General features: G+C 47.6%; 6 protein-coding genes across 6 annotated transcripts; 5 read left to right on the forward strand and 1 right to left on the reverse strand.

The window, feature by feature from the left end:
* Window positions 1-514: 514 nt before the first annotated feature.
* F5147DRAFT_699292 (uncharacterized protein) lies at window positions 515-905 on the forward strand. Its single transcript, XM_041437609.1, has 2 exons — window positions 515-633; window positions 743-905. The coding sequence occupies exons 1-2, from the start codon at window positions 538-540 to the stop codon at window positions 863-865; spliced, it is 219 nt and encodes a 72-aa protein (XP_041291975.1). The 5' UTR covers window positions 515-537; the 3' UTR covers window positions 866-905.
* Window positions 906-2,958: 2,053 nt separating this feature from the next.
* F5147DRAFT_699301 (uncharacterized protein) lies at window positions 2,959-5,623 on the forward strand. The gene is made up of 20 exons (XM_041437610.1): window positions 2,959-3,234; window positions 3,284-3,362; window positions 3,421-3,434; window positions 3,485-3,583; window positions 3,642-3,651; window positions 3,704-3,747; window positions 3,806-3,831; window positions 3,880-3,911; window positions 3,968-3,992; window positions 4,048-4,059; window positions 4,115-4,130; window positions 4,185-4,230; window positions 4,285-4,385; window positions 4,434-4,493; window positions 4,541-4,568; window positions 4,617-4,674; window positions 4,725-4,749; window positions 4,799-4,895; window positions 4,954-4,989; window positions 5,042-5,623. Exons 1-20 carry the CDS (start codon window positions 3,161-3,163, stop codon window positions 5,183-5,185), a joined length of 1,026 nt encoding a protein of 341 aa, XP_041291976.1. The 5' UTR covers window positions 2,959-3,160; the 3' UTR covers window positions 5,186-5,623.
* Window positions 5,624-5,807: 184 nt separating this feature from the next.
* F5147DRAFT_699302 (TIP49 C-terminus-domain-containing protein) lies at window positions 5,808-7,820 on the reverse strand. The gene is made up of 8 exons (XM_041437611.1): window positions 7,780-7,820; window positions 7,657-7,717; window positions 7,406-7,603; window positions 7,161-7,354; window positions 6,905-7,105; window positions 6,631-6,849; window positions 6,345-6,583; window positions 5,808-6,290 (listed from the first exon to the last, which is right to left on the reverse strand). Exons 1-8 carry the CDS (start codon window positions 7,780-7,782, stop codon window positions 6,005-6,007), a joined length of 1,401 nt encoding a protein of 466 aa, XP_041291977.1. The 5' UTR covers window positions 7,783-7,820; the 3' UTR covers window positions 5,808-6,004.
* Window positions 7,821-7,854: 34 nt separating this feature from the next.
* Window positions 7,855-9,355, forward strand: F5147DRAFT_699303 (translation protein SH3-like domain-containing protein). The gene is made up of 2 exons (XM_041437612.1): window positions 7,855-8,840; window positions 8,909-9,355. Exons 1-2 carry the CDS (start codon window positions 7,927-7,929, stop codon window positions 9,093-9,095), a joined length of 1,101 nt encoding a protein of 366 aa, XP_041291978.1. The 5' UTR covers window positions 7,855-7,926; the 3' UTR covers window positions 9,096-9,355.
* On the forward strand, window positions 9,344-11,022 carry F5147DRAFT_699310 (homeobox-domain-containing protein). The gene is made up of 3 exons (XM_041437613.1): window positions 9,344-9,789; window positions 9,845-10,893; window positions 10,958-11,022. Exons 1-2 carry the CDS (start codon window positions 9,608-9,610, stop codon window positions 10,521-10,523), a joined length of 861 nt encoding a protein of 286 aa, XP_041291979.1. The 5' UTR covers window positions 9,344-9,607; the 3' UTR covers window positions 10,524-10,893; window positions 10,958-11,022.
* A 41-nt stretch (window positions 11,023-11,063) lies between these two features.
* Window positions 11,064-12,430, forward strand: F5147DRAFT_220143 (uncharacterized protein). Its single transcript, XM_041428662.1, has 5 exons — window positions 11,064-11,242; window positions 11,296-11,436; window positions 11,499-11,813; window positions 11,869-11,935; window positions 11,985-12,430. Exons 1-5 carry the CDS (start codon window positions 11,205-11,207, stop codon window positions 12,192-12,194), a joined length of 771 nt encoding a protein of 256 aa, XP_041291980.1. The 5' UTR covers window positions 11,064-11,204; the 3' UTR covers window positions 12,195-12,430.
* The last annotated feature ends 266 nt before the right edge of the window (window positions 12,431-12,696 follow it).

The raw sequence follows: 12,696 nt of genomic DNA on the forward strand, positions 1-12,696 counted from the left end.
GATTAGACAGCAAAGGAGAGAATGCTTATCAGAGTGAGTGCGCGGAAGTGGGGCGTTCAAAATTATATACCACTCCGTGCACGCAGATACTGAGATAACATCCAGCTGACTTCAAGACGGCTACTTCATCGTGCGAAGAAAGCACCGGACCACATCCGTGTCGACATTTGTTCTGGCCGCAGTGCGTCCCACATGATCATGATAGCGTACGTCCCGCCTCGCGAAATCAATCAATACCACAAGAACAGCTCAACCCTTACGCGTATACGCTCCACCTGTCAAAGAAGGACAGGGTGCAAGGGTGGTGCTTGTACCTTTTCACACGAAGAGCGAGAATAAAATTGATTGAACTCACTTCTCGGCTAAAACACCGTCTGGTTCGACTAACACTGCAGTGCTGAAGTGGTAGGTAATCTTCTCCCGGAAAACTGCGTATTACGGACCAAAAACACATAAACCTATCAAACCGATTTAGTAAGGCCGAGGCGTATAGGAATTACTACTCGAGTACTCGCCCATGATCATTTCCGACCTGATATGGGCGTGACCAGAATTTCTGTTTTCGCCTGGCGATTGTTCCTGGAATTGATCGCCGCCGCTGCACTGATTACAGACCGCAGGACTGGTCGAGCTCTCGAATCCGGGAAGTGATCGTTGGCAAATGAAACAGGATTTAGAAAGGATAAACTTCTGATAGAAATATTTGATTCGCGAAGAGCTGAGGGGAAGCAAGCATGCAAACACTTCTGAGTGGAGTAGAACACAGAGAAGGGCAAGTCTCGACCGGCTGGTCGCCAGTAGTCACGATACATATATAGTCTTGTATGGCAACTGCAGTCAGACACAAGACTCGTCTGTGGATTAATGGCAGAGTTGATTTCGCCTGTCTTGACTTCGACTATGGCATGGCGGTCAGTTTGTATCCGTTTTGGGCCAGTGCGCCAGAGCTATGTGCTGACTAATCGACGACCTGGTCCCCTATGGTCTAGACCTCTTCGAATAGATTAGTCTCCCCTAGTCAGGCCATAGAAGAAGTTTGTTCCTTCTTGATTCTAATATTTATAGAAACAACTGGGGTCCAATTGTCGTTGAGCTATAGTCTAGTTCTAACATTTTCAAATTCATACGAGTACAGATCGGTATAACTGCAACTGCAACCGGGCGGGGTACAGTCCCAACCCCGATATTTCTATATCGTCGAGGATTCCGGGTCTCGATCGAACCAGCTCCGGCAACTAACATTCTCGCGTTATCAGTAGCAGATCCAATCCACATTATCTTATGTGATAGATATATTTTGCAGATACTTTTCAATGTCTGCTTGCCATGGCCAGTGAGATCCTTGATGAATCCAAAGGTACAGATTGCTGTCGAGTGACAGCTTGTAAATGGAGAAATAAAAAGGAAGAAAAACCGAAGAATGGAGATCGAAGCACCTGAGGCTCGCGTCTCAGAATGGATTCCTTGTCCGAGACCACTACCATAGACTAGTACTACCATTCGGCGATAACAATGATTAATGAAAGACTTTTGCGAAGCTAATCAAGTAGCCAATCGTACTGGTTTGATAATGGTTAAAAGTGGCGTAGAGCCTTGATAAAGTTCAATATTCAATTGTCAGCGCTTCGGTATTCGTGGAGTCCGGGAGCTCCAGTCCGCCGGACAGTTCAGGGATCGCCTCCAGAACGATGGAACGAATACCGCTCGATGTTTCAGACTTGCCGTCATCGAGCGCATGCCCAACGCCCACAGTTATGAATGAAAATTGTTTTTTAAACATTATACTCACTAACAAAGTGATTATGAACACACCAACGAAACCATCAGCGCCCAAGATCATATCTCGTGGTGGCTATGGGAGGCCTGAATGACGGCAGAGTCGACGATGAGGGAAGCATTTCCATATGTCCTAAAGTTAGCCGAGCCAACAAAAAAAAACATTAGCCTACCCTATGTAGCGCCTCGGGTCGCATTATTGTGCATCACTAACACCGCCCACAAGGCTGGCAGTCCGAGGAGAATGAAAGAAAGTATTTGCAGGTCGTAGCAGAGACGTAAAGAGACGTGTGTTGGAGGGTGCGGGTGGTGTATTAGGTACTAGAGTATGTTGTTTGGCGCGGGCCCGAAGTACTAGTACTAGTGGCGCTCGCTTGCCGCCAGGCCAGGATTGTCCGAGTTACGTGATCCCCGGCCGGACTGTTTCACCTTCCGAAATTAAATTCTCTTATCAGGCTCAACTTTTCTTCAAGTGTGCATCATGGCCTTCTGATTGTTAACCTGAACTCTAGCTAGGAATTTGAAATAGCTTCGTAGTATTATAGCCACGTGCATGCTGCTACTAGCTAGAACTGGACTTTGGTAAACCTCAGCGAACTACAAGTACTGAAGAATTTGAGTGTGACGGGTTAAACAACAGATTCCCCAGCCTGAGTGCTACTCCATGGCACACTCTGGCACAGAAGTGTTGTTCGCCCCCACAGTCCGAAGGAGACGGCGCAATAAACGTACGGCATAGATTTATTGCGCGCGCAACTCAGCGATAGTTTTTTTCTACCCATGAGCGGCGGTGCCAGACAGACATCTATGTACACTGTGAAGCGCCCTCCCGCACAATCAACACTGCACAGCAAGGTTTCTGATCGTTTGTGGGAGACTTTGCGAGCTTTATTAGGTGCCGAGGAAAGGTTAGTGTGCAAGCGCTGAGGCGGTGTTTACAGAATGATGAAGGTGGGAATTCGTTTAAAGCAGTGGGCGCTGGTCCACTTTCCACAACGCAAACCAGCTCTATCCACGATCATATCGACCAAGGTTGTTAACACATATGCCTTGTTCGTCTGCCTATATAGAATTCAGGTTTGAAGGAAGATCCGAATTATCAGGTTCAACGCGGATTTAGCCTGTAACGTACGGGAAGCTGACCCTGCTTATGTGGCTGTGCCGCTACCGTATACGAATTCTTCGAACTAGAATCAGAGAATTCTATTACTCGCGATGACGAGATCAGTGAAAGCATGCCTGACCAGCTTTCCGATATTAATTTTAATCATCACGTACCTACATAAAGGTGCAGTGGTGTCTAGCCTTTTTTTTGTGGTTGCTTTTCTTTTCTTCCACTTCCTGTCTTTACTCCCCCTGGACCTCTCAAGTTCCACCTCAAAACATGTTGTCTGGCGATGTAGCCACCGTCGCGACGGTATACGGTGCAATCCTTCTGGGCACTTGCATTGGCTGCGGGTGAGTAATGCGTCGTCTGTTATCTGGATGCCTCTCACGTTGTATCAAGCCTCACTGGCATTGTGTTCGTGCAAACCGTCTTGTATTTCAAATTTTACCCCTCGGATTGCACACAAAATAAAATTTTGGTGAGTTTGGTTATACGTTGCTCCCCAAGATCATTTTCTAACTTGATACTTACTCAAGGTCTTGGTCGTCTGGTGGGTGTACAAGTTCGACATGGTTTGAAATATTTCTTACAGTCGTGCAGGGCACTGGACATGATGCACACAATCCTCATCATCGTTTCCGTCTGGGAGTCTGTCATCGTTAATTTCAATAAACCAGCAATGATGGATGTTATCCCAAGGTGAGTCAGCTGGAATGCTTTTATTTGCACCATAATTTATGGTACAACTGCACTTTAGGTCCTTAGGTGTTCGTATTCTCTATTGCGGTCAACTAACCGGTCTAACAATGCTTCATATAGCTTTCTGTAGCTATAACTGCCGCGGTCACCTTCCTCGTCCACTGGTTTGTTGCTTTCTACACTGAATTGGCATGACGGTGATTTACATTTGTTCCTGTGCAGTTTCTTCGCAAACAGAGTTCGTAAACGTCAGTAATTGAAACTGGTTACCGTGTACCTAGCTGAGCTTCTTTCAGTGACAAAGAAGTGGTATTTCGCTGCACCCCTTGTACGTGGTTCAGCTCAACCAATTTACCGTCTTTAAATCTAATGTTCGATGGTTAGGTCTTCTTGGCATTTTTGCGTCTCCGTGAGTTTCTTTATTTTTTATTTTTGAATTGTTTATGCTCATCATAAAACCGCAGTCGCTGCATGTAGTACGTTATCCTCGGCAAATTGTTTTTTATATAATTACTAACGGGTTCTTGCAAGTTTCGACAACCGAAATGTGAGTTTCACAGAGAGTTTACAATATTTTATTTCCTTACGTGAATCTTTGTAGCTTGCGACTTCGCCACTACTCGCTATTTATCAAGCCATTCCCATCAGTAAGTGGGCGGAAACGCCAAGGACATTGTTCAAAAGCTCACTTCGTAATGTAGTGGGTGTTCACTGTTGGTGTCACCCTATCTGCATCTGTGGAATTCATTATCACCGTCGTCATGGTCACATTCCTCGGACGGAGTCGCACTGGTTTCGCAACGTAGGACCTCTCCTCACTTCATGTCTATCTCATCTGACGAGTCATTAGCATGAACCACATCATCAACTCATTAATCTTGTATACACTCGAGACTGGAAGTTTTACTTGGTAAGTACTCACGGCCATCATTCAGGATGTCGTTAACATTTCCTTAGCGCTGTCACAATTGCATCCCTCATTTGCGTAAGAGGCATTTATTTTCAGAGGAATGTCTTCTGATGAACAAATCAGTGGATGGTTATGCGACATAACTTGATCTTCCTCGGAATGCACTTCGCTATCTCGAAGCGTACGTGTGAATTCATAGTTTTACCCTGCAAATGACTAATGACTGATCAGTGTATGCCAATTCCCTTCTCGCCACGTAAGTCAAATCCTCCATGTCCTTCTACCAGCCAACTAATATTTGTTAGACTAAACACACGCAAGCGCTTGCGTTCAGACCATACCTTCTCGAGTCAGCGCGAGGCTGATGTGTACCCTGCCTCGATGAACATTCACAAATCATCGGTCCGTATTCCATATTTATTTATCATGCGGTGACACTCACTCTTCTTGTGGGTTACAGCAACGTATCTTGGGTCCTTTCTCACCTAACAAGAGTGTACGTATATGTCACCGTTTGCCCGGTAAAACGCGCTAATGATAACATTTAGGCACACTTGAACGTCAATGTTGAGACCACCGTCGTGTCTGTCATTGACGAGCCTTGCGATGACTACGACATGGTAGACATCGAATCCAAAGGCTGTGACACCGCATGCGGAACAGAGAAGGACAGTAAGGAGTTTCTACATTAATCCCTGCTTTCTGTCTACAATCCATGAGCCGCAATCCTCAGGCTCCTCACTCGGCAGGCCCAGCCACAATGGGAATATGACTGATATTGTATCGCGCGACATATTGAACTGCGCTGCTCTCAGTTTTGCCTTCCTGTAGTATAGTATAGCTAATAGCTCCACCACGCTCCTTGCACATTACACTCGCTCGTTCTGACTACTCCTTCGACGTGTATCCTACGCGTACATCTCGCACTTACTCGTACGGCGTATACACACCCCTACTCTATTGTATATTCGAACCCGCTGCTTACATTTCATTATACTGGACTCTACCAGCACTTGTATCTTTGGCTCCAATTTTCATTTCCTGCTTTCGAGGTCGTTTTTTCCTGGTATTTGGTTCGGTTGAGAGTATTCGTCGTAGTTGATTGAAAATTATATTTGCTTGGGATACTATCAGTGAATGTGTTGTAAAGTTAACTTGGTATCAACTGCATGAAATAAAGTGAGACTGAGAAAGACGGGCCTGATTTTGAGATACAGATACACGAATATACATCTACGATGTAAGCAGTCGCGTCTTAGACTGGCGACTAGCTGGTCTATAAAAACACACGAGCTGCTCACTAGTCTACGTCATCTCATAAAATAGAAGAAAAAACACGACACAAATTTTATTTATGAAAAGCAAAGAGGACAATGCGTTTGTACCCATGTGCTTACACAGTAACGCCTGGCGCGCTATCGGATAAATTCCGCCAAGCAAACATGATTGCTCACGACACAAACAAGTCTCTCCTCTCCAAAGCAGTGACACACCACCCGACGGTAGCACACCTACGACTCCATCGCATCCCCCATAACCGCATCCTCTTGACCCACCTCCTCAAACACCAAGCTGCCTTGTTGCTCCTTCAGCCACTGCACACTCCGCTTCTCATCCATAAAATATGTGTACGCTCGACGGAGATCTTCCACGTCCACTGCATCCGACTTCCGCTTCCGTGCGATTACTTGCGCACAAGAAATCAGGTTGAGGGCGTACCGCAGGGTCGTGGATGTTGCCATCGAGGTAAGAACGCTTTGTGCTTCTGGGGTTAGGGTCACATCCTCTTCATCGCAGCTGCGTTCATAGTTTCAGTGACTAGAAATATATAAGATAGAAATTAGGACTCACCGGATTTGAATGATCTGCTGGATGTCTTCTTCGGCGTAAGGCTTCGTACTGACGATGAGGACACGATCGAGCAGGTCAACGGGCAGTCCGTGCGGGCTTCTGAACTTCGTTCCTCGTATACGTGACATTCCCCGATTCGAAGCCATGATCACCAAAGGAGACAGCTCGTTCTCAAGCGCACGGTTCAAGAATGAAAAGCACTCGATATCAAGCATGTGTACTTCATCGATGAAAAGGACCTATATCAGCGTTAGTCACGGAGCTCTATCATCGAGAGGTGACATACGCCAGGTACGATTTCTGCTTTGCCTTCTTCCCTCCATTCAGCAACCTTGGAGTTGATTTGGTCACGAAGCTCAGGTTTAATCTCGCCCGTGTCTCCTGCGAAGAGGGCAAGGAAGCCTTGCGTCCGACTGTTGATCACGTCGATCTCGTGTAATGATACTGTGTGCACGACTTCTTTTCGTTTCTGTATTTCGCCCTCGGGACATTGCACGAATTTTGTCTGCAATTTCGATTAGCACCGCTTGATTCTGACCGCAAAAAGATTGTGGACGCACGTCTGCACCCATGGCATCATAATCTCTTGAACGCGCATACGAGCGACCAAGTTTTGTGACCCTCCCTGACGTCTTGTCGACCACTACCACGTCGCCTGCAAGAACCTTCTCTTTAGAAAGTGCATCTATCATCTTGGTACCCAGGTCGTAGATAGTTTCCATATCTGTCGTTTTTATCGTGAGTTTACCGGTTTTAGTGGCCTGCGGAAGGTAGTTAGTGCCCGTAGCTTTGATGACCGAGATATGGCACACATACGCCAGTTAGACTGCGGTCGATCTGGATCTCGACAACCTCTCCTTCAATTATCTCACTTTCTTCTTTGATGCGCACGCCGATACTCCGCCGTATGGCTTGTGTCAGTGCTTCAGTCTTGGACATCGACAATGAAAACACCTCGCTGCCAGCGATCATCGTAAACGGTACATCCGAGCCTAGGGTCTGTGCCATGCCTGCAGAGTGTCATTCATCGTGTTGTAAGTCGATCATAATTATAGACCTACCTAGTGCGATAGCTGTCTTCCCTGTCGAAGGTGGTCCAGCGAACAATATAGCGCGTCCCGCTATCCGTCCCTCTTGCACCATCTTGATGACCATGCCTGCAGCTTTCCGTGCTTTGGCTTGTCCTACCATACCCTGCGAATTGGCTCGCGGTTCAAGACGGTCGTCAAGCCCAAGACCTCGGATATGCGAGTGTGCGCCTAGCAGTCATTAGTTACTAATTACTCTCAACGCATATGAGTCTTTCGCGCACCTATGCGCTCCATTTTGGTTATCTCCCGCAACTCGGACATTCCTGTAGATATTTGAGCAGCCTGATAATTAGCATCAGCATTTTTCGTATGGCAAACAAGCTTGGATCTAGGAGTTCTCCTACCATTGTTTGAGTGATGAACGAGTAGAGAGCGCGTCTGTTTGTTCCGAACAAACAACGTTCCTCTTCGACCTTCTGAAAATAATTTCTGCATTTTCCGTTTCAGCACACTTGAAATTACTTAGAGCTGTTCCGTCAACGAACCGCGGCATGTTGTGCGTTCGTGCACTGCGCACTTTTTCGTCATTGGGCGCTCCATCGAGTTCTCGGGTATTGACACAAGTGTTCCGAACGACCAATGCAACCAATTCCGTAGCTCGCACTTACGCTACACATTTTGCATCGGGTTCAAAAAATGAGCCTAAAGCTACATCTCTAGATGTCGACACGAACGTCTTCAAGACCTACAAACCCGTTTCTCCCGGTATTCGTCACCTTCGTCGACCCATAAACGACCACCTCTACCAAGGGAAGCCCGTTCGTCTGCTAACGGCTTGCCTCCGCAAACATGGTGGTCGTAACTCTCACGGCCGCATCACCGTCCGCTTTCGCGGTGGTGGTCACAAGCGTCGTGTACGTCTCATCGACTTTATGCGCACCGAGCCTGGAGAGTACGATGTCATCCGTATTGAATACGATCCTGGACGCTCAGCACATATTGCTCTTATCAAAGCACGAGATGCCACTGTGGAGGGGAAGGCGAAGTGGAAATACATACTCGCTACTGAGGGAATGAGGCCGGGGGATGTGGTGCAGAGCTATAGGATGGGTATGCCTGAAACCACGGGTATGCTCCGTACCAGGACGGTCAGGCCTGGCAATGTTCTTCCTCTTCGGTTCATTCCTACAGGCACGGTCATTCACTGTGTGGCACTTTCACCCACGGGCAGGGCGTTGCTCGTGCGCTCTGCTGGCTCCTTCGCTCAGGTCGTGCACCACGATGAGTCTGGACGGTACAGTCATGTGCGCCTCCAAAGCGGTGAAATCCGCCAAGTCGTACAAGATTGTTGCGCTACCATCGGACGCGTAAGCAACCTCAATTGGAAGGGGAGGAAGATAGGAAAGGCGGGGAGAAATCGGTGGTTGGGGTGGAGACCACGAGTCCGAGGTGTTGCCATGAATGCGTCAGTATTTTTCTATCAGTCAATTGCGTGCATCATATTTAGTCACGCTTTTTCATTTGGAATTTTAGCAAGGATCACCCTCATGGTGGTGGACGTGGTAAATCCAAGTCCAACAAGCATCCTGTCTCTGTCTGGGGCTGGGCCACAAAAGGCAAACGTACGCGTAAACCTGGACCCAAGGGCCCTAAGAACAGTAATAAGATGGTCATTCGGGAACGCCCTAGGGGCAAGGAGAAGCGCGCGGGTGGTTCTTAAGCTAATTCTGTTTTGTCATATCCATCCTAGTGATTCTGACCTTGTTTTACTGAGATATGGGATGCTTGCGTTCATTAAGGCATGCTCGGGATTGTAATACCCTTTATATTGACCGTGCGTGGACGGACAGACCTTGATAGGGATGTGATCATTACTAGTCTAGGGTTAATGTGAGAAGTTGACACTGATCTCAAGTTAAAAATTGCAACGTCGGTTATGGAGAATTCGTAACTACCGAATTACGATCAATTGGCGTGAAAGGACATTCGACAACGTAGAAAGGCATTGACTGAACAAGTTAACATTGTAACAGTCAATCTATTGACCACTATAGCGGTGGTTCGATGGGGATAGATCACACCGAACACGGTCACGTGGGAGGCGCGTATTTGATCTCCGCTACCGCGTTTCTTGTTTGCTGCAGGCGGCGTGTCACTGGCATGTAGTCACCTTAAATACGCGTACACCCGATTTCTTGTCCTTCTTCCCAACATCCTTCGTCAATCATAACCATGGAATCAGCTACACTCTCCAGGACGTCTTCGTTGGCCAGCATATCTTCCGGGGATGATACTGCGCGTCGTACGCGCAAACGCTTTTCCACTGTTCAGCTTATGATGCTGGAACAGCTTTTCCATCGGACATCCCACCCGACGCGAGAGGAACGCGAAGCCGTTGCAAACACAGCAGGAATGTATGTCATTCCCGGGACATACGTCACTTTCTCCATATCTGACCGTTGACCACAGGGAAATAAAGTCTGTCACCATATGGTTCCAAAACAAACGACAGACGGAGCGCAAAGTGGCCCTCCATAATGCGACGAACGTCTCCAATGATGAGGACCCTTCCTCTCCATTATTCGCGCATGGACATGCTTCTTCGTCACGTCACGTCCATTCCCGATCAGTTTCTTTTTCGAACTTGCATACTCCACGGAGACGGATAACGCCTCCTCGCCCGCGTCCCTCCCTTGATCGTGTCGCGGCACGTTCCGAATCACGTCTCCAACCACCCCGCACACCTACGAAGCCTCATAATCCACACGCATCACTATGGGACAATATGCCCTCATCTCCACTGGCACCTGCCAGCCCTCCTACGCGCGACTTGATAGACTTCATGGGCAGCGGGCGCACCCTTGAATGGGCATGTGCTGCGGCACGCCTATCCGGAAGACGTAAAGAAGACGAAGCAGGTGCTGAAACGGAAGACGAAGAAATGGAAGCTGTTACGCCGGATGGGAGCTTAGGAGCTGGAGATGACGCCTGGAATAAGAAAACTGCATTTCCCGTCCAGAAGCGCGGGCACGTGGCTCGGAACCTGAAGTTTGCGCCCGTGGCACTAAACGGAAGAAAAAGTGCGATTCAGGACGACGATATGATGCGAGCTGCGCTGGTCTTGTGTGGACTAGGAAAGCGCAGCTGAGGGATCGTTAATAATTATCAGGCGGTGACATTAGACTTTTGGCACGCACAACACTAACCTTATTACTTGCACATACCCTGCATCTTCCAAAATTGCATCTTCACATTTGTTGTCATGTTGTATATATCATATTTGTACGCTCTTCGGGAGGACTCCGTTATCTGTGTGAATTTTGAAATGAAGGACTCGGAAGAAACAAACGATTGAGTCAGCGCTGATGCATTCCTGTCAAAGAAAAGGTCAATGTAAATCCTATACTCGATTGACTCGAAAAGGTCGAGATATCATGGCAAGTCAAATCAGGGGGAAGGCTAGACTGTTGTTGGACACACTCTACCCTCCTGATTTGATTGTGCAAATCATCTGAAGGGCCATTTCAGATATCTCATGCGTGCATAGAACAGCCACAAAGACATCCTTGACGCACTCCAAAGTTGCGGGACGTAGTTAGGAGAAGTGATTAAGTGAAGCCCAACAGGGGAAACGACATCGATGAATCGTGTTTGTGCTCGTTAGTGGCGCTATGTCGGCATCGTCCGAGCCGTCATCGACACTATAAACAGATCAGACCTTGGTTCAGGCGTGCATGGGAGCCCGAGGCGGCTCTCCTTGATTCCCTTGAGTATTTGTATCCATTAAGCTGTTCTGAAAAACATAGTCAGGCTCCTTGTCATCTCCGTCATGTCAAATCCTGTCGTCGTCATCACAGGTGCATCCAGGTTAATCCCAGTCCCTATCTCTGAAAACCTTGTGCTGACCATCTAATATTCAGAGGTATCGGTCTTGCAGTCACTCGTTCCTTACTCAAGGAGCACAGCGCTCGCGTCGTTACCATATCCCGGACTCGAACACCAGAGCTCAACCAACTGATTCAGGAACACGAGCAATCATTGTTGACTCTCGAGTGCGACATGTAAGTACCAAACCTTCAGCCTGGGTTCATATTACATAGAACTTATGGTCTTACAATCACAGCACAGATGAACCCGCGCTCAAAAGTGCTATAACCCGCGGCAAAGACCACTTTGGACAGATAGACGGCCTAATCCTCAATGCTGCTACTCTAGACCCCATAGCACGCATCGACAATGCCGACATCACCCTCGATGACTGGAAAAGCTATTTCGACATCAATTTTTTCTCGCTTGTTACTGCTATCAGGGCCTCTTTGCCTGGCTTGCGAGAATCGAAGGGTAGGATCATTTTTGTAAGTTCAGGAGCAGCTACCGGAAACATATATGGATGGGGCGCATATAATGCTAGTAAAGCTGCTATGAACAGCCTGAGCAGGTGATCGGTACTGGACCGTGTGAGGAGGCTTGAACTGATTCTATGAAATGGATAGAACGCTCGCAAACGAAGAACCTTCGATCGTGTCATTGGCACTTGCGCCTGGGAGAGTCGACACTGCGGTAGGTCTGGACTGTATCATGTCGAACATAGATCTCAAATACCGCACAGATGCAGGCTATACTGCGGGATGCAGGAGTGCAGCACATGAAGGCGACCGATCATAAGGATTTCGTCGATGCCTACAATGAAGGAGCCCTGGTCAATCCACACGACGTTGGATATGTAATCGCTGCTCTCTCATTACGCGCTCCTCTTGCGCTTACTGGGCAGTTTGTCAAGTGGGATAATGAGGAGTGTAGAGAATTCCGGAGGAAATGACCTGGTAATATATTAGGTTGTGTCTAGTATACTGTATGTGCGCCGTTTATGTACTGGCATGAGGTACAAAATACTCACCAAAGTAAATGTGTATCAACGGATATTCTCCACCGTCGCATTAGCATCTGCTCAGGGCGACTTACAAAAGTAATGCAATATTCCCGCAGTTCGGTTCTGAGCCTAGGGTCGACCTTGAACTTTTCATGATTAAATCATACTTGGTTTGACAGCGGTCCAAACTCGGCTGGCGCACACTCCGCGTCTTAGGGAAATACGGGATGATCACGACAAAGGGTTCCTTTGTACAAGTAACGATATGTTGAGCTAGGTCCGGTACGTGGCTAGAAATGGATGCCGAATCAACTATCGCACTTGCAGGAAGTGATACCGAGATTGTTCGTTTGCGGAACTTACATCAACGAGTTATATTACTATAGTGCCACTGGACTCTGTCAGTATCCGGAATGGAACCTTAGGTAAATAACAGTCTCTGCCGCAACCG

The sequence above is a fragment of the Suillus discolor genome (assembly GCF_016758755.1).
Source record: "Suillus discolor strain FC423 chromosome Unknown F5147scaffold_33, whole genome shotgun sequence".
NCBI classification, from domain to species: domain Eukaryota; kingdom Fungi; phylum Basidiomycota; class Agaricomycetes; order Boletales; family Suillaceae; genus Suillus; species Suillus discolor.

Coding starts and splice junctions, on each gene's coding strand:
- F5147DRAFT_220143 (XM_041428662.1), top strand. CDS start 11,205: ATGTCAAATCCTGTCGTCGTCATCACAGGTGCATCCAG. Junction 11,437..11,498: donor TTGACTCTCGAGTGCGACAT/GTAAGTACCAAA, acceptor TTACAATCACAG/CACAGATGAACCCGCGCTCA. Junction 11,936..11,984: donor CTGGGAGAGTCGACACTGCG/GTAGGTCTGGAC, acceptor AATACCGCACAG/ATGCAGGCTATACTGCGGGA.
- F5147DRAFT_699310 (XM_041437613.1), top strand. CDS start 9,608: ATGGAATCAGCTACACTCTCCAGGACGTCTTCGTTGGCCAGCATATCT. Junction 9,790..9,844: donor GTTGCAAACACAGCAGGAAT/GTATGTCATTCC, acceptor CGTTGACCACAG/GGAAATAAAGTCTGTCACCA.
- F5147DRAFT_699303 (XM_041437612.1), top strand. CDS start 7,927: ATGTTGTGCGTTCGTGCACTGCGCACTTTTTCGTCATTGGGCGCTCCA. Junction 8,841..8,908: donor CGAGGTGTTGCCATGAATGC/GTCAGTATTTTT, acceptor TTGGAATTTTAG/CAAGGATCACCCTCATGGTG.
- F5147DRAFT_699302 (XM_041437611.1), bottom strand. Junction 6,850..6,904: donor ATGATGCCATGGGTGCAGAC/GTGCGTCCACAA, acceptor TCGAAATTGCAG/ACAAAATTCGTGCAATGTCC. Junction 6,291..6,344: donor CAGCAGATCATTCAAATCCG/GTGAGTCCTAAT, acceptor CTATGAACGCAG/CTGCGATGAAGAGGATGTGA.
- F5147DRAFT_699292 (XM_041437609.1), top strand. CDS start 538: ATGGGCGTGACCAGAATTTCTGTTTTCGCCTGGCGATTGTTCCTGGAA. Junction 634..742: donor ACCGCAGGACTGGTCGAGCT/CTCGAATCCGGG, acceptor AAGCATGCAAAC/ACTTCTGAGTGGAGTAGAAC.
- F5147DRAFT_699301 (XM_041437610.1), top strand. CDS start 3,161: ATGTTGTCTGGCGATGTAGCCACCGTCGCGACGGTATACGGTGCAATC. Junction 3,235..3,283: donor GGCACTTGCATTGGCTGCGG/GTGAGTAATGCG, acceptor CGTTGTATCAAG/CCTCACTGGCATTGTGTTCG. Junction 4,750..4,798: donor GCCAATTCCCTTCTCGCCAC/GTAAGTCAAATC, acceptor AATATTTGTTAG/ACTAAACACACGCAAGCGCT.